The 26,433-nt window shown below is 35.9% G+C and overlaps 1 protein-coding gene across 1 annotated transcript in view; it reads left to right on the top strand.

Moving 5' to 3' along the window:
* The window catches only part of LOC123684350 (tetraspanin-2A), a 154,172-nt gene that overhangs the window by 56,108 nt on the left and 71,631 nt on the right, over positions 1-26,433 (top strand). The window contains exon 2 of the mRNA XM_045623579.1: positions 3,377-3,574. Within this exon, the coding sequence (XP_045479535.1) occupies positions 3,377-3,574 (198 nt within the window). The remainder of the gene's footprint in view (positions 1-3,376; positions 3,575-26,433) is intronic.

Here is a 26,433-nt window from a genome sequence, read left to right as displayed (position 1 = left end):
TATTCTAGACGCGCGAGAAAAATGGCGGATCGCGAATTCAATTGAGGTGTCCTCATCAATTCCTTGGGATTTGAATGGAGAGGATTAATTTGGTTTTCGAGTGCTCAGTTCGTTCTAACAGCCAGGACCACAGTGAGGTTCGTCATGTTTATGCGGACTCTCGTGCTCGGATTAGAGGGATGGGATGAATTCGATTTGACTTTTTTTTGTGTCCCTGGTGACCGAAGTAACGAATCCTGAAGTGGGTCGAATAAGAATTGGAAATACAGGCTGGTTCGAGTTCGAAATCTTTTTTTTTATTTTAGTTGTTTGACCTAAGTGAATCACTATCCAGTCATCATCCAAATTTATATTTTAAACTCTATCAAATTCATGAACCACCACCAGACATCCACAACATCCATGATCTAACCAGGATTCGAACCAGGTACCTTCGGCACTATAGTCGACTGTTAATCCACTTAGCGTTTCATAAACAAGAGAAAGACTTCCTAGAAATCAAAACTTCAATATTTTCTACAACTATAAAATTAACTACAAAACAACATTTATAAAAACACATCAAAACCAAGCTTAATAGCACTCTCACAAAACCGACACACAGGTGCCCTCTGAAGTATGTTGGACCAAGAAGTATGTAGGCCAAAAGCCAACGGACGTCTGGTCACCACCCTCGACACCTGGATGTTGACTTGGAAGAGCAGGAAAGGACAATCCTTCCACTAAGGACCTTCTGTGCTAATTCTGCGCACTGCAGGGTCTGACGTATAAGGAAAGTTGAAATTCCCATTTCCTCCATGATACCCGAAAGATCAGCACCACGATCAGGATGCCTTACCGTCCCGCTGAACATGAGATATTTCCGAAAGTTCCTCTGGATTCGCTCAACCTGAGTGAGAGGAGTTGCATATATTGGAAACCATATCAAATTCCAACTTGCTAACAAAAAGCGAGAAGTGAACACTCCTGAGAACAGACAAATCATCAAATTCAATAAAGGAATCCCAATGACCTTCAAGAAGAGGCATATATATCTTCAATGTGTGGGAGAAAACTCAAAGCGCTGTCAAATAGGACTCCCAGGTTACGAAAGCGGCTTCCAGCATGGATGAAAATGATAATTATAATACGCCCCATAATGTGGTAACTCCTGAAGAACTACAGGATATATTGGAGACCTCTGACAGTTGGAAATCTCCAGACCAGATGAAATTCACAACTTCTTGTTGGAAAAGTTTTGGTGTCTGCACTGCAGATGGTGTCTGCAATGCAGTCTAGTTGAATCCATGAATGGTATAATACGCAAAACAATAAAATACCAATGATTTGGACAACAGGTATCCCTTACCTCTTACCGAAAAAATCTCAAACTACTATGGATCCAACAAAATACAGACTAATAACATGCCTACCATCGATATGCAGAATCATCACATCATATTTAGCATCTCGGATCTATAATCATTGCAAGAAGAATAATATAATGACTAGACAGTAGAAAGATCGATGTTCTAGGAATGCACTAGAATCGAAGGAACAACTGATAATAGATTACATCATATGCAACCAAACCAAGAAACATTGAGATTCTTATAAGACCTTATTTGATTATAAGGAGACTTTCGACTTTATTCCACATGGCTGGCTGTCGAAAATTCAGGAAATATACAACATCGATTAAATAATAATAAATTTTCTAAAGTTTGGGATGTTCAATTGGAAACGAACTTCGAGGTTTCTAAGACAAACATAGAAATTAAGCAGATCCCAGTTGAAAGGAGGATTTTCGATGATTTTTTGAGCTCTTCATGGTTTTACCTAGCACCGAACCCACTCTCTGAACAAATGAACACTACTCAAAAGAGCTTCAACATCATAGGGTAGGAGTAATCCTATCACCTCCAATCATCTCTTTTCCATCGATGATTTAAAACTTATCACAGGCCTACCTAGATATGACGATCAAACTAGTTCAAAATTTTTCAGAGGATGTAGGTTATTGGATGAACCAAATGCTCTTGCAAACAGAAATAAAATACAGAAATAAAAGCACCTAAAATATTTCAAAAACAGAACGCACTAGCAAGAGCATGACGAGAGCAATGAATTTTCAATTCTATCATACCATATTCTTTCGGAATACTCGTAGATGGAGCAAAGAGCAAGATTCAACAGTATGAACCATATTCAACCTAAAAACTGATTGTATTTTTATGATTGCCATATTATTATGATGATGGGTTGTTAATCATTTCTTTCTTAATATAAATATAAATATACTTCTACTATATTTATGATGAGAAGATCAATTTTTCCATTATTTACCTGCTTCTTGGACAGCTGAATATTGAGTTTTGATAAGCAATAGTCAATATCCGTATAGTTCACTTCATCGAACATGTTCATTTCTTTTGATATAAGGACATTGAGTGAAGGAAATAAATCTTATTTCAAATTCCATTTTACTCCATTCCTAAACGACATACAACAGAACTGTATTTCTTAGAAATAATTCAGATCGAGGGAATATTCTTCAGTATTCCTTCGAGGAATCACCAGAGCACTGAAATTGGCCTGTGACATGCTGTAAACATTCGAGAAACCCCTAAAGAGACACAGAACTATGTCATGTGGTTGGAAAAATAAACTGTCGCACTATTTTGCTTGTTTTTCATTCTGAAATGTTTATATCGGAGAATACATTAAAAGTATATCGAACTAGGTCGTATCACCAAGATAATAAATTGGAATTGAATATTTATCATGAATCGATAAGTCATTAACACGTTTATTTTCATTCCTCAGAGGTAAATGAGCGTTTTTTGTTATAGCTTTTCATGAAAAAAATTAATAATTCATAATATTGTTATTTGACATTTGATTATAAAATATTAATATCTCCTGAACTAGCTTACGTTTTAAGGAAATATTATCAGCTTACTTGGTACCTCCAATATCCTCTATTCGGAATTAAAAACCCATTCGAAGGTATTTTACCCAGTTTGAGGGCTAATTCTTCAAACCCAATAATGAAGCCAATTATGTGGTATAATGCCAAGTATATATTAGGCTAATTTGATTCCAATTTAGAAGAGGAAATTTCTGTTTTGTTCAATTTCATTCATCTTGGAAAAGCATCTGAATTAACCTTTATCAAAAAAAATTCAGCTGATAAAACCAGTTATGGAACTTTCGAACAAGCATCACCAACATGAATATAAAAACTAAACTCGTGTTAAGAGATGCCAAAATTGCTGAATTCCCGACTGAAAAATTCCATGAATTCCATTAAACTATTTTTAATTCGTCAGCCTTTCTAAGTATCATGCCTATAGAATTACCTAGTCAGTATTTTTGAAAGGAAGTTTTTTTTCAGGTTCTCGGAGTTTGCATACTCATCTTTTGTTTCTGGTTGAGATTCGAAGATGGAGTGTACGAATGGCTAGACAAATTAGATGCGCTGTCCTTTTATGTCGGAGTGTACATCCTGATCTTTGCAGCTTTGATCATAATTGGAGTGGCGGTATTTGGCTGCATAACAGCCATGGCTGAGAACCAGTTCTTCCTACTATTGGTGAGTGAATTTTTTATTGGAAGGTTTTATAAAGGGATGAAAAATAAAAAGCAATTACATAATGGAACAGTATATCTAGCGGATCCGATGCTCACTTGATGAATATTATGTATAGGTACTCGTATATAATTACTAAAGATAAAATAAAAAAACTTTTTCAATTTCTTCCTGGACGATCCGACTTGATGTTTTCAATAGAAACAATAATTCAATAACTTCAGAATGTCGAATATTTCGATTAACTAATATATGTATAATAAAGACCTGTCAATCTCTTAAATCATCCATATTTTCAATGTGAGAACAAGTATCTTTTATTAATTATATAAAAACTGAAAATTTGAAAAATATGTTTTTCTCGTTGAGAAAACAAAGTTGAGAGTCATCCTGAAAAAACACCCTATGTGACCGAAAAAATTTTCATTACAAAGTGCTCAAACGATAAGTTACAGGTTCAGAGCACTGCGCATTAGTTGCAGGACCCTGTATATTATGTAGACACAAACCATATGCAAACTGAGTGAGTGTGAAAAAAGCAATGAACATCTAGATGCCGAAATGTCGAGTAATACCCACATATTTTGTTTATGACAAAAATCATATTGTCCATTAATGGAAATATTCAAAGTTCAAACGTACCTACCTGTTTCATATATTTTTTCAGCTTCATCATGGAAATTATTATCGATTAGCAGTTGTTTTTGAAATACAGTGACATATTATATTTCCCACCAGCTACATTTTAATTTCAGGCTATATTTGTTTTTTTCATGTTGATAAATCCATCAATGGTTGAAATATAATAGTAATTTAGCTGATGTGATTGTGGAGAGAAAAATTTTATATATCAACATGCCATGGAAATGTCTCAACTGAAATCTAAAATGAATCGTTATACTCTACGTATTTTTTTGTGTGTATTTATTCACAGAATAAGCTGACATATTTTTATTGAAGGGCCTCCTCTTCATCCAAACAAAATTCAATCCATCCTTCCTCTTCACCAAAAGCTGACGAAATATTCAATATAATTAAATCTGAATTGAAAAAAAGGATAGAACCAGAAAGAAGTAATAAATGTAAAAGTTTCAATTATATCAATTTAAAGTTAGCGACTTCTAAAAAGGATTCTGAAACTGAGTGGATCGCTTGGAAACCACCATGAAATTCATAAATTGGGCAAGTATTCACCAAATGGTCAATGGTATCTTCTACACCACAGTCACATAGTGGGTTTTCAATATATTACCATTTGAGGAGCATACTATTGCAACGACCATGACCAGTCCTAAGTCAAATTCAAAATACATCAAATTTTCCTGAGGAGATAGAAACCTAAGACTTTTCTCTTTCCATGAAGGTTTGCCTGACTTTAATCTGGCAGTTCTAGTATCTTGGGGGTAAGATACATCTGGAAATAAGTTCGGGTAGAAATGAAATTCATCCTAAGATTTCTTGACTGCAATCTGTCTACGAATATGAGGCGGGACTATATGTGTTAGCACTGGTTACCAATGTAAAGGTGTGGACTTAATATTTCTACTGATGTTTCTCATAGAAACGTTGAGCTGTACATCAATTATATGAACATGAACACTATTGAACCAAACAGAACAACAGTATTCAGCAGTATTCGAAACCAAGTCCAAAGCTGGGATCAGCACCCCTTGAAGATCCAGCTAGTTTTTAACTTTAACGCACTTGTGATATTGAGAACGAATCCAATACACTCACCTTAGAGCGGTAATAAAATTTTCCTGGTAATTTTTTTTCGAATTATAGCTGCTTTAATCAAACACAAGATATATCCGAATGCAAAAGGTTGCTGTGATGTTGTAAATCTTGAAATCTCATTTGATTTCGGCCCAAATCCACTGTCATTTCATCCCTCCATCATGTCATTTCTTTAAACAGCATTTATTCGACTGAATGTTGAGCTTTCCGTTTGCCCATTCCATTCAGAACGGTTCAAGCGTAATGTTTAGATCTGCATCGCATCCTTTTCTCTCTCAATTTTTTCGGCAATTCCGACTTTAACGAAGGCCCGGATGAACAAGGGTGAAAAATGGGAGAGCGCTGAAGTTTTCATGTCAACCGAGATCTGGGGAAACATATGTCAGGGGTCACACATTGTTGATGAGTACAAAAGATGAGGGCGTATTCCTTTCACTCTCGGACGTTGAATCGTTAGGGCATTCGTTCAGTGATTAATAGCCGGATACGAAATTTATATAACTCTGAACGAAGTAGAAAAAGGAAGATTCCGATATTTTCTTCCTATAGGGAGGTCAGAGAACTCAGCTCTTTCCATAAAGAATTGCTAGGAATGAAGCTTTTTCCACAGAGCAAGAAGTAGATGTGGGAGTACCTCAGGGATCTGTATTGGGACCCATACTTTTTCAGGTTCACGTTAGTGACTTCAACATATCACAATGATGACATTTCAATTGATGTATATTTGAAATGAAGAAAGGATTGGACCTGAATGTGCGTAGTTGAAGGAGATTTTTACTGAGAGTTCTCCAAATAAAGTTAGGTGAAAAACAAACATGTATGAAGTTGGAAGCAGAGAGAATCCAGATTGTGCAAGGTTCTTGGAAGTGGTATTTGACAATATATTGAATTGAGATTGAGAACATGAAGTATTGATCAACCAATCTATCCCTATCTGGAAATGGTACTCACCACAGGTTCCAAACTCAACACAAGGATGATCTTCTCATTCTACTGCATAGGAAAATGAACAAGTAGAATATCTCGAATATCTCAAGCAATTAGGGTGTAATCATTATAAAGAAGTTACCTATTGACCTAAGGAAAAAAACTCCAAGAAGAAAATTCATCAGATATTGGTCAGAGGTGCACTCTATTCCTTAGAAGGATATTTAGGTTCCAATTCTTCATGAAATCAATTATTTTAGCTAACCATGTAATGATTGGTCAGCAGAATGAACTCTGAAAGACTAGCACGAATGGCGAGGGATTCAAAAAAATGGGTAGAAGTCCCTTCTTAAAGAAAGCTGCCAGTCTACATCACAAATACTCCTACAGAATTTAGACATATGGAGATCGATAAGGAATAGCCCTAAATTCTTATATAAGAAGAAGAAAGAAATATATATTTTCAATATGAGTATAGTGCATGGGTCCTCATAGCTAAGGAATACGAATTTTCAGAAAAAAAACCAAGGAAACAAAATTGGAAAATCAATTTCTCGATAGTTTAACAGAATGAAGACATCATGAAATTGAATGCACTACAACTTGAAACGTATCCTTTCTTCCTTTGCACCGGTCCATAGAAATAATGAAATTGATTGTTCTAGGTCATTTCCCAAGCGGACGAAGGAGTGATCGCTTCTTTATACATTGGGTGGACACGACAAAGCAATTACCTGGTTTCAACGTTACAAAAGCCACAGAGTTAACAAACAGTCGTAAAAGATGGGAAACACAATTGGGAGAGCGATTGACAATCTCAATGTTGACAATCGTTCAACCACCACCTGAATGAGTTCAATTAATTCAAAACAAGGCGTTATGACTTCGATAATGATTGCTATGATAATATCATATACAAAGTTCTGGCTCTTATAGTTTTGGAATTTGAAAATTTGAATATTTTTCATCATCATAATCACGCATGTTTCTACATAGAGCCATGGCTGAGATGAAAGCTTGGTAATTTATGAAAGACAAGAGGACAAGTCCACCAAGATCCAATCTTTTTCGTTATTTCATCTTTATAGATAGTCTAGGAAGAAATAATGAACCAAAGTGTAATTTTTTTTTTGAAGGAATGATAATGATAATAATCACTATTATAAAGTGGTATTCAATCATCTACGAATTCTTCGAGGCTCTACAGTGTCTTTTTGAGGAGTATTTCTTTGACACAGTTCTTGAATAGTTGCATTGGTGAGCTTGTTGCAGATTTTAGATCTCAATTAGTCTACTCCTTGTGCTTAGTTCCACGTATGGCATGGGACGTTGGCTCCGCGTATTTAATTCGTGAAATAAGCTATTGACTGAAAGGTATTCCAAGTTATTATGAACAAGTATTCTGAAGCATATAAAGATGGTATGGTGAGTATCTCAGTATCTTGAAACGTTTCCCTAAAACCATCTGCTTGGTGTTGCCTTAGAATTGTTCTCAACGCCTACTTCTGTGGACAGAAGATGTCGCTTGCATGAACCAACGTATCTCACAAGAGAATTTTATACAGAGTGGAAGTAGGAAAAGTAGGAAATCACTGCTGCGTTCCTGGAGGAAACTCCATTCTCCAACCAGGTCACTGTAAATTTAAATTCTTCACATCTGAATGAAACTGAATGTAATATGTATTCAAACATAAAAAAAAAACCCGAAAATCTCCAAGGAACTCGAATCGAAATGGCGCCCTGGGAGATTAGAGAACTGCAACGAATCCGATGTACGATAACAAAAGATTCAAGAACGGAAACCATCGAATAAAAATACGTCAAGTCACGTTTGAGAGGCTGCTGATCCGTGGAGATAAAAAATTGCAAATTGTTCCACGCTCTATCTTCAACTTCGAACGAGAGAAGTTGAGGGTGGAAAACAACGTAAAGAAGTTTCGTCTGATAGGGCAAATAAGACAAACGTCCTGGTTGGCGTCGGTTGACTGCACTCTTTATGTAGGACGGAATGTGCTCTGACCCTTAGGATGAGATATTTCATAAGGTAATCTAAAGGAATAGCGCAGCGTATTAGTTCGTATCTTGCCTGGATAAACATTTATGTTTGGCGAACGGGCATGCAATCTCAATATTAATACAGATTTTTATATCCAATTTTTCTTTCTGGGATATTTGCAGTACGTTCCCGGAGTAGGCTATTAGTTCTAAGTTATGGTGGATTGGTTTCTTGTTTTGGAAGCGAATGGGGAAAAGTAGATGCTATTTAATCAGATTTTATGGTATATAGGTTGAATTCATCCGGTTATTTCAACCTTGTGGAATTTTATAATCAATATGAAAAGTTACAGATTCACTGTTCAGCAAAAACAATAATTGAATTACTCCAGAAGGTATCTAAATTCTCCATGTGCCTGATATTCTTTGTGGAAAATCAGTGATAAGGTTGCATGAATAGGTTGTTATGTGGGATTTTTTTTATAGAGGAAAATGATCAATTATCAAATTGTTCCTCTGATGACACTTTCAACAGGAAATTCAGCTTGAAATTGTTATTTTATATTCAGTCTCAAGTGTAACAACGTTTCTGGAGTCGTATTTGAATTTTTGAATTGAAATCCATAAGAACCTAATCTTTCAATGGTTGTGTTGGATCCTGGATAATACTTAAACTCAGAAACTGAACTATATTTCACCCACTTTCAGATTTAAAATAGACGCAGTTTTCCAGAAACGTCTAATAGGCAATCGAAACTTGGGACACTCTGAATACACGCAAGATTTTAACTTGATTTTGTGTCGCTTGAATAATAAGTTTTATTTCAGTTCTAAAATTAACGAAAGAACTGAATTTTGAACGAACATAATTGCTGAAGCTACTCTCATTTTTTCATTCCAGGAACTAAACAACAATGGACTAGTTTTCATTTTTTTGTTAAGGATCAATTCTAAAAATTCAAGTAAAATGAAACAAAAATGTGGAAGAATCATTGAAATATCTCTAGAAATGAAAAAGTTATGGGACTTTGAAGTTGCGCTTGGAAGAATAATTTCATAGTACGCAGCGTCTAGTGTGTGACGTCACGCCACTTACACGAGGCGACTGGTATTCGCAGAGTGCTTACGAATTCATTGGTGTACAATCACTTGTGCCGTTCGTGTCATGTTTGGTTTGTTATACGATGGCTGAAATAAAAAAAAATCCTACAAATATTGTATTGTGCCTATGTGTGCAAGCACGACAATTAAAAACCCCAATCAATTGTTTTTTCATGTACCAAATGACATGAATCAAAGGAAGAAGTGGTCCACTTAGAATTGATTCATACCGGATTTTATACGGGCAGTAAACATTACTTTTTTCTCTTTTGACTTTTTACTCCTCACATAAATATGTTTTGCCATTGACAATGGATAGACTTCAACAATCAGTACTCAACTACAAACTGTTTATGAAACGCTTTTTAAATAAATCATGTTTATAAGTTGAACCATGATGAAGCAAACTCAAAAGTAGATACTTACTTGAAAAGTTTAACTCCTTTTATTTCAGCACTGACATAAGATGGATTTGAAAAAGAAAACTCCATCACTGCGAATATATCTATTTAAGGCAAATTGTCACTTTGTCCTCTCACGAAGCCTTCTTCCATTATGGCGACATAAAAACAAAAGTCGAGTTAGAACTACACTGTACAACTACAAACGGCACGAGAGCCTTGGCGCGGCTAAGTATTTAAACGTAATTTATGGTGTAGCGATCACAGGCAAGTGGCGTGACGTCACAGACGAGTCGTAGACCAAAGACGTTCCGCGCTAAAATACGTAAATTTAAATAATCTATTTCTCAGTCATTTATTGATCGATTTTCAAAATTTTTTCACTGATTTATCATTTTTGCTCTATATTTTAATTCTATCGTGTCAAATATAGTATTATCAACATCACTAAACTAGTCCAATTTCAGAATCTCGTACTTTATTTAGTGTTTTATCTAGGAATATGGAAGCAAGTTCAATTTGGACCCCAGAGGGTCTACATGCTCTCTACATCTCAAATTGAGGTCCGAATGAATTTTTGATGAAGGGCTTCATTTTTAGGTCACTTCCACAGGATATTTTTTAATTAACTGCCAGTCTTGACCTTATTAAGCACATATCGATTTGCGAAACAGTAGACTTTGAACAACGACAGTGCCAGTATCATCCCATACACAGAGATTGGTAGATCTTCGAAAACAGAGAGAATCGTAAATATTGAAAATGAATGAAATCAGTACCAGGATACATCCCTGTAAAATTTCCATTTTAGTAATTCGTTCGGGCGGTACATTGGTCTTATTACTGAGCGTTAAAACTATGATAGCAGTCTGTCAATATTTTGATTGTTATAGAAGCTTCACAAGGCATTTCGCCTTCATATTTTCGAAGAGTTCTTCGAAAACGAAAGAACATTATAATATTACTCATTTCATACCAGATCTTTATTTATAATGAAAATAAATTGAATTTAATATCGACTTCAACGTGTGCAAAATACTTGTTGTAGATTCATATTTAATTTGAGGAAATATGATCACATTTCACAATGCATTCTGCAGTTGAAGTGGCTCAGAGTGTCTAGTATGGGTAAATACCATTTCCTTATTTTTTTGCATAGATTGTTCAATACTCAAAGTCCGCCCTTTCTTTATGACAAACTCGTTTTCAGAAGAAATTTACACAATCGCAACACCAGACATTCACAGATACTTAACATGCCTCGCCATTCGACAGCTCTATTTGAACTCAGTTTTACTCACAATGCAGTACAACCGAGAGTAAAACTTTTTAATTCCTTCAAACCGGAACTATCAATACCAATAACTAAATTTAGGAAAGTCATTAAAAATGAACTGCTGGATCAGCAGAACTAGCCACATTGTTGTCGCATTGCATTTTCATATTATAGTACTTGCTAGTTTATTTGTTTTTTTTCTCCTCTGCTGATAATCAAATCAATATTGTTGAAATTGTAAAATGTTTTTTTTTTTATATTGTTTTTGTTTTATTTTATTTTTTTATTTTTATCTTGTAAACTGAAATGGTTTAGAGTAGCTTTATTATTATTATTATTAAATTATATCAGGTGTGTGAATAAGTCTTTCCCGTTTTTTGTAAGAGATGGCGCCACCAATACTGTGTGAGTATTTAATGGTTACATATGTCATAATCAAAGCTTATTCATCTGTCAACAAATCCACACTAACACATTAGTTGAAAGTTTTTCGCATCATAAATTTTTGAAATCGTGAAAATGTCGAAATTTGAGCCGAGTCGACGTCATTTGCGGGAAGTTTCACTTTATTGGTTCAATTTGAAGAAATCTGCTGCCGAGGCGCATCGGTTGCTTCAGGAAGCTTATGGAGAAGGTTGTGTCGATGATTCAAGTGTTCGCGGATGGTTTCGACGCTTCAAAAGTGGCGATTTCGACGTGGAAGACAAGGAGCGTTCCGGGCGGCCGCAAATCTTTGGAGATCAAGAATTGGCGACTTTGCTTGATGAAGATTCGTGTCAAACGCAAGAAGAACTTGCTGAAGCATTGGGAGTTGACCGAACAACCATTTCCAAGCGTTTGAAAGCCATGGGAATGATCCAAAAGCAAGGAAATTGGGTGCCGTACGAACTGAAGCTGAGAGACGTCGAACGGCGTTTTTTCACTTGCGAACAGCTGCTTCAGCGACATAAAAGAAAGGGTTTTCTGCATCGTATCGTGACTGGCGATGAAAAGTGGATCCGTTACGATAATCCGAAGCGAAGAAAATCATTGGGACTACCCGGCCATGCTTCATCATCGACGGCCAAGCCAAATATTCATGGCGGCATGCTCATGCTCTGTATATGGTGGGACCAGCTAGGTGTGGTTTACTATGAGCTTCTGAAACCGAATGAAAGGATCACAGGCGAGGTCTATCGACGGCAATTGATGCGTTTGAGCCGCGCACTGCAAGAAAAACGGCCACAATACTCCGACAGGCACGACAAAGTTATTTTGCAACATGACAATGCTCGCCCACATGTTGCACAGCCGGTGAAAACATACTTAGAAACGCTCAAATGGGAAGTCCTACCCCACCCGCCGTATAGTCCAGACATTGCTCCGTCTGATTACCATCTCTTCAGATCGATGACGCATGGCCTGGCTGACCAGCACTTCCATTCCTACGAGGAAGCCAAAAAATGGGTGGATGACTGGATAGAGGCCAAACCGGTCGAATTTTTTCGCAACGGGATTCGTATGTTGCCAGAAAGATGGGGAAAAGTTGTAGCTAGCGATGGCCAATACTTTCAATAATTCATTTGTAACCATGTTTTCACAATAAAGGCTCAAAATTTGAAAAAAAACGGGAAAGACTTATTCACACACCTTATATAAGATTTTGATATTATGCATTTGCCCCAATAACACAGACAATATCCCATGCATATCCCATTTCTCTGATCCGATTTTCTTCTGCAACCGAGCCATAGACGTACGTATATCTTCGAAACTCCTGATGTTATTCCATTGAGTTCACTCGAGCCAGACGCAGCTCCAACGTATGTATAAACACACCAAAATACAATTATAATCATGTAGTTGATTCCGTTATAAGTTATGAAGATGTCTCTCTCCTTCAGTGTGAAACGGAACTCCTAAATGTAATTGAATTTGGGAACTAACTGTTATGGTTCCCTTCTGCACATGCCATAACGTAATATAGAAAGATAATTTGAATATTAGGTAATAAATTCCAAGCAGAAACTCCAACGAAGTAATGTACAATGTTACACCGCAGCAATTTTAGCATTTCGAGTATATGAATTGGTCACACCCAACGGTATCGAATCAGTTCAACATTATGCATCTATTATAATGATATAATGACAGTAGAGTATCAATTGTACTCTTCGAGTGCGACAAATTGCTTGAGAGACCTATTTTCAGCCATCGATTTGCAACTTATATGATTGATGGGTTAGTTAGTGTCAACCGAATGTTTCGCAGGACACCATAAGAAAGAAGAAGCTGTAGATTATAAAATCTATTTATGGAAAATAATAACAGGAAAAACTCGCAAAAAAGACAACTATGTTGTCACAAACATTAAACAACAAATTGAAAGATGCAATACGTGGCAAATGGCTTAACATTGATCCAATACAAGGTTGGAATGTTTCGTCAGATGATATGAAGGACTTCAAATGTTCTCATCTTTGTAGAAGATTAACCAATAGAAGTCAAAAAATTGAATACAATTCTACTTTCCGTGTAGAAGTGCCAGATGATATTTTCTCTAATTCTGTGGTTATTCTGTTCATTCTTCCACATCTTGTAGAACAAAATCGTGCGAGAATATATCAGAAACGCACAGTTTTCATGGTTATATTTTATTATTATATGTTGGTACTCCGAACTTTCCGCCACGTCTTTATCTGTCAATTCATCAATTTGCCTTAAAGAAATCAGTTCTGCCAACCAACATTTTTCAATGCAAAAATCACTAAATGATATTTATGGAAATATTTCATTGATTTCAATAAAAATGCAATGAATTAGAGAAAATAATGTATAATACTCGTACAGAAGGCTCATTCTACCACTCGTTCTTTCAAAAACTCGCCACTTCGTGGCTCGTTTTTGAATTTTGAACTCGTGGAAGAATATGAATACCTTCTGCACTTGTATTATAAATAACTATTATGCAGTGTTCTAATTGAGATGTCTGGCTTGAAAAAACAATGAAGTGAAGAGAATTCAACTTAATTATCAAATCAAATAATTTTCACAAATTATCTTTGTGGAGATTATTTTGTTTTATTCCATATAATCCTTATCACGTATATTTCTGAATAGAATGTTCCCATCTTTGAAACAATTGAATTAACCCTTTCCATGAAATTTTCTCATTTCCATATCTATGCAAGTGATGCTATAAATTATTGGTGAATATTCCATAAACTCGAGCAAGTTAGTTGTTCGAGAAACTGCGAACAACTCTTGGAGGGATATTTCCAAGTTTCATAAATCCCAAAGTGGGTTTCAAACTATTTACTATGAAGTTTCCATCAGATCGATCGGTTATGGTAGATATTTGATCAATTTACGTTGAAGAAACGAATAAAAGTTGATGTTGGAAGATGCAATTTTCACACTATTTAGGTATCAACATGAATTCGATTATGACTTCAGAATCTGTCAACTATGAAACTATATGAATCTCGGAAATTTACAATGATGTTGAAGCAACCAATTAAACTTCAACAGCATGCAAAGATTTCAACACCAAATTTTCAGGTTTCGATTAGAATATGACTTGGGATCCATCATAAAGTTATTAGACTAACATCCAAAATCGAAAACTTCCATGGACCTGAAAACCTTTTATGACGAATATGAATTTGTCACAATACTTGTGACATTTTCAGAAGGATGCATTCTCAGGAAATATTTATTTTATTAATGTCAAAAAGTTAAATATGATGGATATCCTGCTTGTAGGTTCTTCCAGAGTAAGCAAACAGGAAGATGGATAAATGGGATAGCGTTGAAGGGTGACATGATTTATGGAATGAGATTACGTGAACACCATTGGCTAAGGAAGGTGTTGAACTGATCACCCTCATTTTTGAGCGCTCGTTCCTCAAACAGAACACTCTATCATTTAGTCACGATATGAGTGATTTTAGACTATCTACGTAGTTCTACGCACTAGAATTAGACTAACAGCCTTAGTTCATCATTCTTTTATCAGTTCCATAACAAAATCAGACATGCATGAAACTATTTTTTTTTATCACATTGTCGACTCAAAGTCGAATTTGCAAATTAAATAAGTCTGAGTTTTTGGGATTCTGTTATTCAAGATATTAGCTATACTGAGATGTGATATGATAGGTCTTTTAACTACACTGCTCAACAATTGATAGGGATCACTTACTTGTTCTAAATTTATTTCAGAAATATTCGCTCCAAGATTATAAATTTAGTCAGATATCAGAGTATTTTCAGTTGATAATATGGAAAGTTGGAGAGAAAAAAAGACTTTATTAGGAACACTCAAAATTCTGTGTTTGAATAACATAAAAATTTTATGATGAAACCACAAGAAGGCTGAAGTTTCGGTTTAGCTAGTACCTAGTTGGTCTCCCACGAGCTCGTCTCAAGCATTCTACCCTACGAGGCATACTTTCGATCAAACGATTTATAAAATTTTGGGGCAAATTCGTCCAAATATCCCGTAAAGCGTTAGAAAGGTCCTCCAGGTTATTGATCGGTTGTTCTAAGGTTGACAATTGTCTAGACATCTCAGACCAGTAATGTTCGATGCAATTCATGTCTGAAGAGCGAGCTGGCCAGTCCATCCTATCAATAGCGTGAGTTTCTAGCGCTTCATTAACCAGACGACTACGGTGTGGACAGGCATTATCGTCAATTAAAATGAAATTCTCGCCCACGGCAGCCGCAAACGGAACAATTATGGGTTCAATAATCATATCGTGATATCTCTGGCTGGTCATGGTGGTGTTCTGCAGAACAACCAACTCTGTGCGTTGGTTCAAACAAATACCTCCCCATACACATATAGAACCTCCGCCAAAAGCTCTTGTGGGTACCATAAACTGTTCTGCATACCTTCGACCTTTTTCCCTCCAAGGAAGAATACGTCCATCGGAGTTGACCAAACGAAATCTAGACTCATCCGTAAATAAACATCGGCTCCAATCTTCAAGTGTCCAATTGCGGTGCTTCTCAGCCTATTGCCGTCGATGAACCCCGTGTTCCCTATTCAAACGGGGATGTTGTACCCTCCTACGTGCTCTCAAACCACGAACATGTAGTCGTCGTCTTACAGTCTGGTTCGAAATTAGAACTCCTGTTGCAACTCTCAGTGATCTATTTAGCCGCGATGCCGGGTAAGTGGGATTTCTCCTAGCATTGAGGATCAAAAGACAATCTTGGGCAGCTGTTGTACTGCGCTGCCGACCTCCCCCATGAACATAAGCTACTGAGTCGTTTTGGATGAACCTATTCCAAGCCCGACTCACGACACTTTGCGAAACATTCAACCGCCGCCGGGACACTTCTCGCTGGGACAAATTTCCTGTATCCACCGTATGATTTGGTCCAGTTGCACAGGAGCCAAACGTCTTCTCGGCATGACTGATAAGCTGATATTTTTCTCATTTCTTCATTTATTGTCCCCTTATGTGTTTAAACGAGAGAAAAAAACAGATTTAATAACAAATACCACATTGCTTTTCACTCCACCTGTAACAGCCTACAGATAATAATCGATTTTGTGAACAAGAGCCGATGAAGTGAGGAAGACTTTGATATAATCAACTCAAAACATCTCACTTTTTCCTTAGAGAACATATAATGTACAGATATTCACGAGATAACTTGAAAAAAATACAAATGGAGAGAAGTTCATAAGTGATCCCTAGCAATTGTTGATCAGTGTAGATACAAATGAAATCTCCTTTATGATCATTCATTCTTTCAGAGATCTGCTAGGTCCTTTAAATCCTCCTTCGAAATTAATGATCCACAACAAGGATAAGCCAGGGGTAATTATACATAATTAATGATTTCAATTAACTCCGTCCAAACAATTCCTGGAATGGATATCCCCAAGTATATTCGGAACAAAAATAAAATGGAATCCCTACTCCAGGAAATAAGACGCTTATGTGAAGGATTTAGCCAAGATAATTTTCTCTCCGTATCTGCTGGTTGCTGATGGGAATTTAATCGTACCTGGAGTGAAAATACTTCATTCGCAGCATACTCTCCCGGGAATTCTAATCTTTCAGCATTTCTCAGAATAAAGCTGACTGTTATTCTAAGGATAACTGAATGATCCAAATAACGCGAAAATTATTTTCAGGTGCTGAATAATTCATTCTGCAAGAAATTGAGAATATTAAAAAAAAATCGATCACAAAATTAAATTTTAAATTATGTTTTCTCATATAATGCATTCAGAAGTTTCCTAGATCTGATCTTCACCTTAGAGTTCAATCTCCTCCAAAATTCCAGAATTTTCATAATGAGTTGATTCGATTGACTAGCAACGCAACTGCACGTAGAGAGAAGAGCATCTTACTCTTCTTGAAAGCAGCTTCTCATGAATATCAGTATTGATATTTTTTTTATTTTTCGTTTATCGTCGTTATTTAGGCACGATTAGGGAATTCAATACCGCAAATGCGGGATCTCTCCGAAATTCTGCGGGATCAATATATATCTTTTAATATTTAATCACGCATCAAAAATACCACAATTTTGATCCCGCAGAATTTCGGAGAGATCCCGCATTTGCGGGATTAAAATTGTGGTATTTTTGATGCGTGATTAAATATTAAAAGATATATTAGACAATAAAAGGTCAAATGTATTTTGAAACGTCCCAGAAAGCACTCATAAGTTTCGGACGAAGAAGCAACACTAGTCACTGCTGTAACTACTCTAAGATTCATGACCAGCACATTGGAAAGTCATTGTAACTCGACATTGAGAAGAGAAATGGTTAAAGCTTAATTTTCTAGGATAAAAAAGTGCCGTTTATCAATGAGAAGTATGGAACCGTATATAGAAAACCCTGCCAAATATCTGGAATTTCAGGGATAACAGCCAATATCAACAAATGGCCAAAAAGGAACATTTGTACTTCATCGCAAATCAACATTACAAAATGAAATTAAGAATTTGACTGACAGGCTGCACATAGGGACGTCTTTAGAAGACAAAACACAATCCCAAACTGAAGACAATTTCGGTATTGAATTCCCTAGGCACGATTATTGAAAAATTATTTTTTGTTTCAAGGGACAAATATTTTCAAAAATTCTCTTCCCAAACTATGTTTATGTTTCTCTCACCAGTAATGAAATAATTTCAGTCCTGATGAAACAATACCACATGGTATTCTTCAGCATTGTCAAGTTCACTTTGTGAAGTAGTACCATATGAGATTCTGCAGCGCTATCAAGTAATACTAGTGTGTGAGTTGTTTAGTACTTGATTCACAAACTATTGAAGATGTTGAGTATTTCAACTCATGTCTCACGTGAAACTTGGATTATCATTCATGCCACGTGTTTTATTTGCGAAGATGAAAATATAGACTGGGAACTTTTCGGACATGCATCTATTTTGTAATGTTTGGAAATTCGACTGAATCTATAGGGTTTTATTGAAAATTGTTTCGGCGAAATGAACCTAGGTGTACGAGTATATTAATTCCAGACTGAACTCCAAAGATAGAAGTTCATCAGCAACAGTGATCTGTGCAGCAGCGCTGAAATTTCAACGAGTCCATCACCTGCGTAATCGAACAGGAATTTTTAATTTGATTCGCACGTTCCACCCTTTTCTCATACCGAATCATTTGTAGCCATCTCCGCTCTGAACCTCTACTCCGAAATGAGAGATTAAAACTTTCGGAAGTTCGAATAATTTGAATAATTAACAACTGAAAGCTGAATTCATCGTGAAGAACGACGCGGGGGGGACAATATTAATCAACTTCCCCGAAGAAATGTTTCCGAAGCGCCAGCCAGAACTGGAAAGATTTAGAAAGGGTCTTGTTTCAAAACTTGTCGACAAAAGTGTTTTGTTCTGTACTGGGTTGCGGAGTTTCCTAATACACCATTATTCACTCGGCTCATGCTCGCACTTCATAAGCCACTGCGAAATCGAGATTATTCTGGTGTTGAAAGTTTAATTGCTGGAGAAGGGGTACACAGTGCCAGATGAAGATATTCCACGAATTAATAATGGGAAAGACACTTTCGGACATTTCCCTCATAGCGGGAATAATGAATTATAAATAAGTTCCGATTAGGCAACAATGAGAGTTCTTTGTGATTAATAAATAAGCTCCCTGCTCAGTCGTTACCCGCATTCACTTATGGCCTCAGTATGTGCAAAGATTGAAATGAAACTTTAAATATAAGGTTGGATCTGTCCGAGATCCTTTATCCACAGTGAGTTTTTAGTATGGAACACCTCAATTATTGAGAAAACGGATCGCACGATTTTAATTGATTTTTGTGTGATTCTTACAAACTAAAATCAATCTTGAAGATTTGAAATAAAAAAGTTCATTATTATTCCAGAAAAAAAAGATCTGAAAACATTTTGAATAACATCATATTATCAGTCATATCATAAGATCCTTGCAAACCAAAATTTTCAAGAATCGTGCTATCTGTTCCCAAGATAAATAAGGCATTCCACACTTAAAACTCACTGGTAAAGTTTTCGACCTTGCACTTTTGTTTCTACAATAACCCTTTGAAACCTTTCGTAGAATTTTTTATTGACCGTATTGTCATGCTTATAGAAAGTGAAAGTAGAATGTCGAACAGTATAGACATCCTGAATTTCTTTGAAGCTACGATCGCCACTCTCTCCTGAGCTTAAAGTCTCCTTAAAAGTTTACGATTTTGTTCTACAGTTTAAGCAACGTCTTCATTATCAATACGTATAGCGACCTCAAACGCAAGTTCATGTGCCTTCAAGAAATCTGGATTAATCATTTTGTCAAACGAAATAAACAAGAAAAAAATCATATATAAATATATAGCTACAAAAAAAAAATATCACGACACGTGTGGTAATCTGATACCAATGGAATATATCGAAGACGAGAGAAAAGAAAGAGAAAAAAATTAAACAAAGATAGATTATTATTTAAGAATTGAAAGGATCGAAATGAGAGGAGCAGTTGCCAAAATTTTCGGGCCCCACGTTGGGCGCCAAGATGTGTAACGTTACAATTGCCCATGAGACTTCAAAGACTAATTTTAAGGGGAAGTTTGGCTTATTTGGTAACCAAACTCCTACCCAGGTTTTCACAAATTTAATAAAATTAAAATATGAAAGACCAATCCTTTTCACCCTAAACAAATAATATTTAAATAAAAACCTAACTTTAATCGGTTTTTAATGACTCTGCTATTAGGATGGAACCTCTTCTGTAAATTATTTTCAGCCTTCGGAACATCAGATCTTATCAGGAAGCTAAAGTACTTCAATTCCTATTCAGCAAAAATGGTCAAACGGATTTTTTATCAACGCCAGCAGCTCCTGTTGAAAGACAATTTTTCAGAGCTGCTCTTACAGTTACAAAAACCCGCATTAAGTTAGGCGACAAATCTATAAGATGCCACATGTATCTTAGATCCTGGATGGAAAATTATTAAATCAAACAAAGCCTGAAAGTTTCTCAATAATAAAAAACTTAATTCTTTTATTTTTTTATGATTTATAGTGATTTAATTTATGTTTCAATTTCAAGAAAATTGTTATTTTCGGTTATTTTATGAGTTTAATGAATAAAAGTGTTTTTGCGAGGTTCTTTCTCATTTCGTTATTTTATTATAGATGTGACACTATACAATAAAACTGATAAAAATCAAGTAGCTGGATATGATTCAAGTAAATTAATACTTGACTGAAAAAGTACTACTTGACTTGAACTTGATTTGAAATCAAGTCAAGCTCAAGCCTAGTAGCTTGAAAATCTCAAAAAATCTCAACCGCTCATCTCTTTGATCTGACCTACACTAATGATATTTCTCTTCTTTCTTTCGTGCTTTTCAATTGTAGATTCACATGAAATATACAGCATCGATCTGGATATTATCTGAAAAGTTTAAAAGAAACATCTTCCAAAGATTTCCAATATTTATATCTACTTAATGATGATGCTCATGGCATGCAGATCCAAATATTCAATCGTTTGGTATTCCGATATTTAGATAAATAAAAAATTTTAGTCGAAATAAATCTACTGCTTGTGTAAATTCTGATAAAATGCCTCCTAGATTCAGAGCAGAAAATAGCTCGAAATCACGTTAAGCTTACCATTCCAATGAAAATCTTCCCCAAGTAATGTGTTTTCCGAGGATATTACTTCAACAATTCCTTAGTTAGCCTTTATGAGAAACGCATATAGACGAAGGTTAACAACACCTAAATTGGTCCATTTTCTGCAATTCCTGCCTTAAATCTTCTTATTTGGAGGCGAATTCGGGAAAACACAGCGCTTAACTGCCATCGTCCTGCCCCAGATGCAAATAATGAAACAGATGTGAGAAATAATTCAATGCTAGTCGACACACACATTGAAAATGACAGTTGGCTGGAAATGTGGTGGTTTGGGGTTTAAAGTAAACATATAAATTCTTGTTGCGTATATACACGACAACAAGAGATGGAATTTCACGCGTAGGTCGGAGGAAATTTTGCTTAGGAAAACCAGCAGACTTTAAATCAATACGGACTTTTGTTGGTCGGGGTGAATGGAGCCATTTTTCATCTTTTATGTCCGGGAAAGACACACAAGGTGTTTTCGAGCACGTTTGGCCGCAGAAAGAGGGATTGGTTGGCGGAAAATCTGTCATTTGAACTTTCATCACATCTTTTCAAGTAATGCTCTTTCGATGTGATTTATTCGAATTCTAGGGATCAATTCTATGTTGAGTTTGAGGGAGGAGATACAGGGTGATTTAGTCCAAGACGCCATAAAACGAAAATAGGTAATGTGAACAAATATTCTGGGCACCCAGCTGAAAAACACTTCTATCATATATCACCTTCGATATGGAAGCTCCAAAAGATGCATGTCTAACTTGTGGATCAAAGAGTTATCTATGGATAAATAAAGATTGAGTGAGGCTACATTGGTTGTTGTTCGAAAAATGGATGTTAACGAGTTTTGTGCACTGACAATGCTTCTTGTTACAAATTGATGAAAACCATAGTCAAATAGAACGAATTGTGCTTTCAACTGCTTGACCCCCAGCTCGTTCTCCAAATCTGGCCTCAAGTGATTATTGGCTTGACCCCTCAGCTCATTTTTCAGATCTGGCCTCTAGTGCTTATTGGCTCTCTACTGGCCTCAGATAAATGCTCCAGAGAAAGAAATTTGACTCTTATGAAGGCAAAGAAGAACCTTTCTACGAAAAAAGTGATGGAAAGTAAGAGGACCTTCTTGAATTGAATTTCCGTAAAATTTTCCATACCTAACCCGTAGGAAATTTAAAAAAATTGAAGTTCCTTCATGGGAATATTGTATCATTTTATTGATTGATTCGAATATGTAGATCACGAAAATGCTTACAGTTTGGGGATTAGTACATTATTTCAGAAGCTATATGTAAAAATCTGAAATTTTCGAAAAAAAAAATTGATGAAATTCCTGAGGCTGCAACTTCTCCTGGACGTGAGCTACGCCCTTGAAACCTCACTATGTTTCAGATCAAAACCCGATGTTCCAAAAACGTTTTGATTTGAGGGGTCTGTGACGAATAATTCAAGAGATATAACATATCAGTAAGTTGAACCTTATCGTTCGAAACCATTTCTTGTTCAAAATTCGAAAATAACAGAAATTGTTACGAAATAATAGAGTTATCTGCTAGAAAATGAAACGCTTGGGAGCTTCAAGAATTTGAGTAATAATTCTACTCTGGATTTTAGTGTTTGAAATTGGTGTATAGAACACCAACGCTATATCTCAGCTTTCATAGGGATAGAGAGAGAGAGAGAGTTTATTGGTGTTCTTAAAATTTCAAGAATTGCTTACACAGGTCATAATTACAATGATAGATAAAAAGGTACAAAATTTAATAAAACTCAAAAGAAAAAACTTAATTCTATCATCCGAGAAAAATTTCCTATTCCAACTGTTCTGTGATCTCTAACTGCATAGGACTGGCAGGATCGCCATGTGATGTACCAAGCTTGGGTAGGTTCGGTCAATCGTTATACAGTAGAAGGAATGGTCAATCAATACTCTGCAGACTCATCAAAGGGTATTTATTTCTTACGCCACACTGAACTGTTCACAGATGATGTCTCACATGATGTAATTCAAGAATGTGGGCATCAAATGAATGAATTACAGAATACTACTGAATAAGATCATTATTACTACTTCATGTATCTAGCGACATGATATACAGGGTGGCCATTTGAAAACGAAACAGACGAGATTACAGACGAAATAAAGTTTTTCGATAGAAATGCTCGGACAGGTCGATTTCTGTTTCGAGGGGGACAACTTAAGATGTAGGTTACGGACGCATAGCGCTTCAACCCTTGCTGCTACAACCACCACCCCCAATTTTTGAATAGGGAAGATGGGGTGAGTGATACCTCAATTTAAAGGTATTTTTATACTGATTTCAGCACAGTAATTGTTTTTTCATTTTATGCATTAGTTCTCGAAATATTTATGCGTTAGTTAGCAAGGAAGCCACAGTCATGGTTGTTTTGAAGCTCAAAATGTCGATTTTTCACAAAACACTACAAGTGCCATGAAAACACTACTTCATTTTCAAATACTTAGTTAAGAATATTTCGAGAACTAATGCATAAAATGAAAAAACATTTACTGTGCTGAAATCAGTATAAAAATACCTTCCAAATGAGGTATCACTCACCCCATATTCCCTATTCAAAATTTGGGGGTGAGGGTTGTAGTAGCAAGGGTTGAAGCGCTATGCGTCCGTAACCTACATCTTAAGTTGTCCCCCTCGAAACAGAAATCGACCTGTCCGAGCATTTCTATCGAAAAACTCTATTTCGTCTGTAATCTCGTCTGTTTCGTTTTCAAATGGCCACCCTGTATATTAAGTATTTATATTGTATATTCACAACAACCTTGCGAGTTGATAAATAGAACACGATCGATAAGGGTAAACATAGTAAATATATCAATATTTTGAGATGGTGTTTGGTTATACGGACCTTGTCGTCTCAAGTATGAAAATATACAGGTTCTTCATACTGATACATACTACAGTTCATTATTGCAAAGTTGTGAAGTGATGACACTGAGGCAAATCGTCACTATCTACTTCATATAAGTTGATATCGGTTAAATTGAGAGTATCTAGCATAATGCGTCAACGCATCAAACCGCCGAAAGTTTCGAAATAGTCTAGATCTCGCCAGATTGCCATCCTCCATCCAGATATGTCCATCAAGATCAGAATTTTGAACGGAACTCCATGCATAAGCGGAATAATATTTCACGTTTCAGCTGAAAACGGATGGAGAAGACAATATCGGAAAATAAACGAAGATGATACCACCATTTCTCATCTATCAGCTCGGATGTGTCAATGGCATGTGGTGCTCGTCAGAAAATAAATCGGAGACATTGAACATCGGGTATCTCATCTCTCTGCAGTATTTTTCCGGTTTCCTTTTTTCCCGATACGTCGAAAGCTACTAATGAGGTGTGGTATCGACTTATTTTTCGCTCTTCTCAATTTATCGTACAGTTATGAGCCTATATCTGAATTTCATGGACTCTGTGCTACGATATAAATTGCAGAAGGCGTTCTTCATGTGATATATCTACTGACAAAAAAATTTAAGAGAAAACTAATTGAATTCACTCCTGAACTAAGAATATTTAGTTGCTGACTACAAATCCCCATATGGAGGAACTCATTATAGTCATTTGAGTCTGTCTTTCCCTATCTTTCGATAAGTTCTGAGAATACCTTTGAATAAAACCTTCAAGCTTGAAATAGTGGAAATATTTGGAGAGCTATCATATGCTTTGGATTGAGTCAATCAATCAGCAGAACTGTATTCGAAGTGGGGATGAAACACAACAAGAGCAAGGCCTCACACAACTGATTTACATTACTTCTAAAATTTGAAGTTATATCAAATAGGTCTAGGAGTGTTGAAATGAATTATTTGACACCAGCAAAAAAAAGCTATTGGAATCTATCTCTCAGTATTACCTGGCATTTAAATGGATATTACCTTCATTTGAGCATATTCATTGGTTCTTTGTGCCCTAAATTAGCAATCAATTACCTGCTAGAAGCTATCTCTAGACTTCAATCATAGTTCGCTTGATGGAGAATCGAAGTGAACCCAAAGAAGAGTGAGACTGTTCACTTTAGCTGGAAGAGAAAAGATCTCCACGACCACGTCGTAATGTTCAGTAGAAGAATCAAATGGAAAAATAAGGCCAAGTATCTGGAAGTGATACTTGACAAGAAACTTGGAAACAACCCTCACATCAGCTATGACGAAGAAAAAGACAAGATATCTGATTAGGAGTAAAAAAAAAACCGAATGTGACAGAAAGTAATTGAGATAGTTTAATTTAATAAGTGGTGAATTTCGATCTTGATGATGGTTCCGCGGTCGTTAGAATCAAATTTATTTTTCAAAACTGTAAACAGTTATATAATAATAACTCACAGTTTTTTTTGTTTTTTCTTCAGAGTTTACTTCAATAGTGATGTTGTTGCAACCACTAGTTTGCAAAAGCAAAAGAACTCTCAAGCTTTTTCTCTAAAAGTCCATCATTTTTGGCTTGAGGATACGCCAAGAAGTCTCATCTGCAGAGACATCAAGTCATGCAGAAAATGATCCTGAGATGAGCTCTTAAGGCTTCATGATTGATCAGCAATTTACTGATACATGTAGACCTGCAAATACAATTCCTAGACAAATATCGCACAGAAACTTTGTAATTAGTAATTAAACAATAAATTAAAAATACTTCTTATTGGCATATTACCACTTGCTAGAGAAGACCTCATTCCTTCAGCAGCCGTGAATAACACTGAGATGAAGCAGTAAAAGGCTTCAAAATAGATGTTCAAAGTTCAACAAAGGGACTACTATGTTGTCATGGCAGAGCAGTATCTACTGAAAAAGATAAAAAAGTTAATTATTTTGTGAAAAGGACATCTAGGTTAAAATCGACTGGACCGATAATCAATATTATATATGGGCTGTGAAAAGAATACAACAACGCAGATGTTCAATAGTGATAGGAATAGGAGAACTATCCAGATAAATTATATTCAAACATTTTGAGGTGAAATGATTCGTGGAATTTCCATTGTCCTTTACCAAGACTGTCACTAACTGAGATTCATTGTAGATCTACTAACCCATTGCCAGTATGTACCCTTATGTATCCATTGCTCTAGGCGTGTCACTAAATTAAATAGTGATGATAAATGTGGTATTTTTTTTTGTATTCCAGAATCCTGGAAGAAACTAATTCCAAATGAGAAAACTCAAAAATCATTGTGTTTTTCAAGAGCTATCAGCTCTTCTCCCTGCTTATTAGGTTGTAATCCCCTAAGACTTTTATCTTCCTACAAATTTCTCCTCAACTG

Source organism: Harmonia axyridis, chromosome 7 (assembly GCF_914767665.1).
Source record: "Harmonia axyridis chromosome 7, icHarAxyr1.1, whole genome shotgun sequence".
In the NCBI taxonomy this organism is placed as follows: Eukaryota; Metazoa; Arthropoda; class Insecta; order Coleoptera; family Coccinellidae; genus Harmonia; species Harmonia axyridis.
The sequence above is the reverse complement of the archived record's forward strand: the minus strand, read 5'-3'. Positions and strand labels throughout refer to the sequence as shown.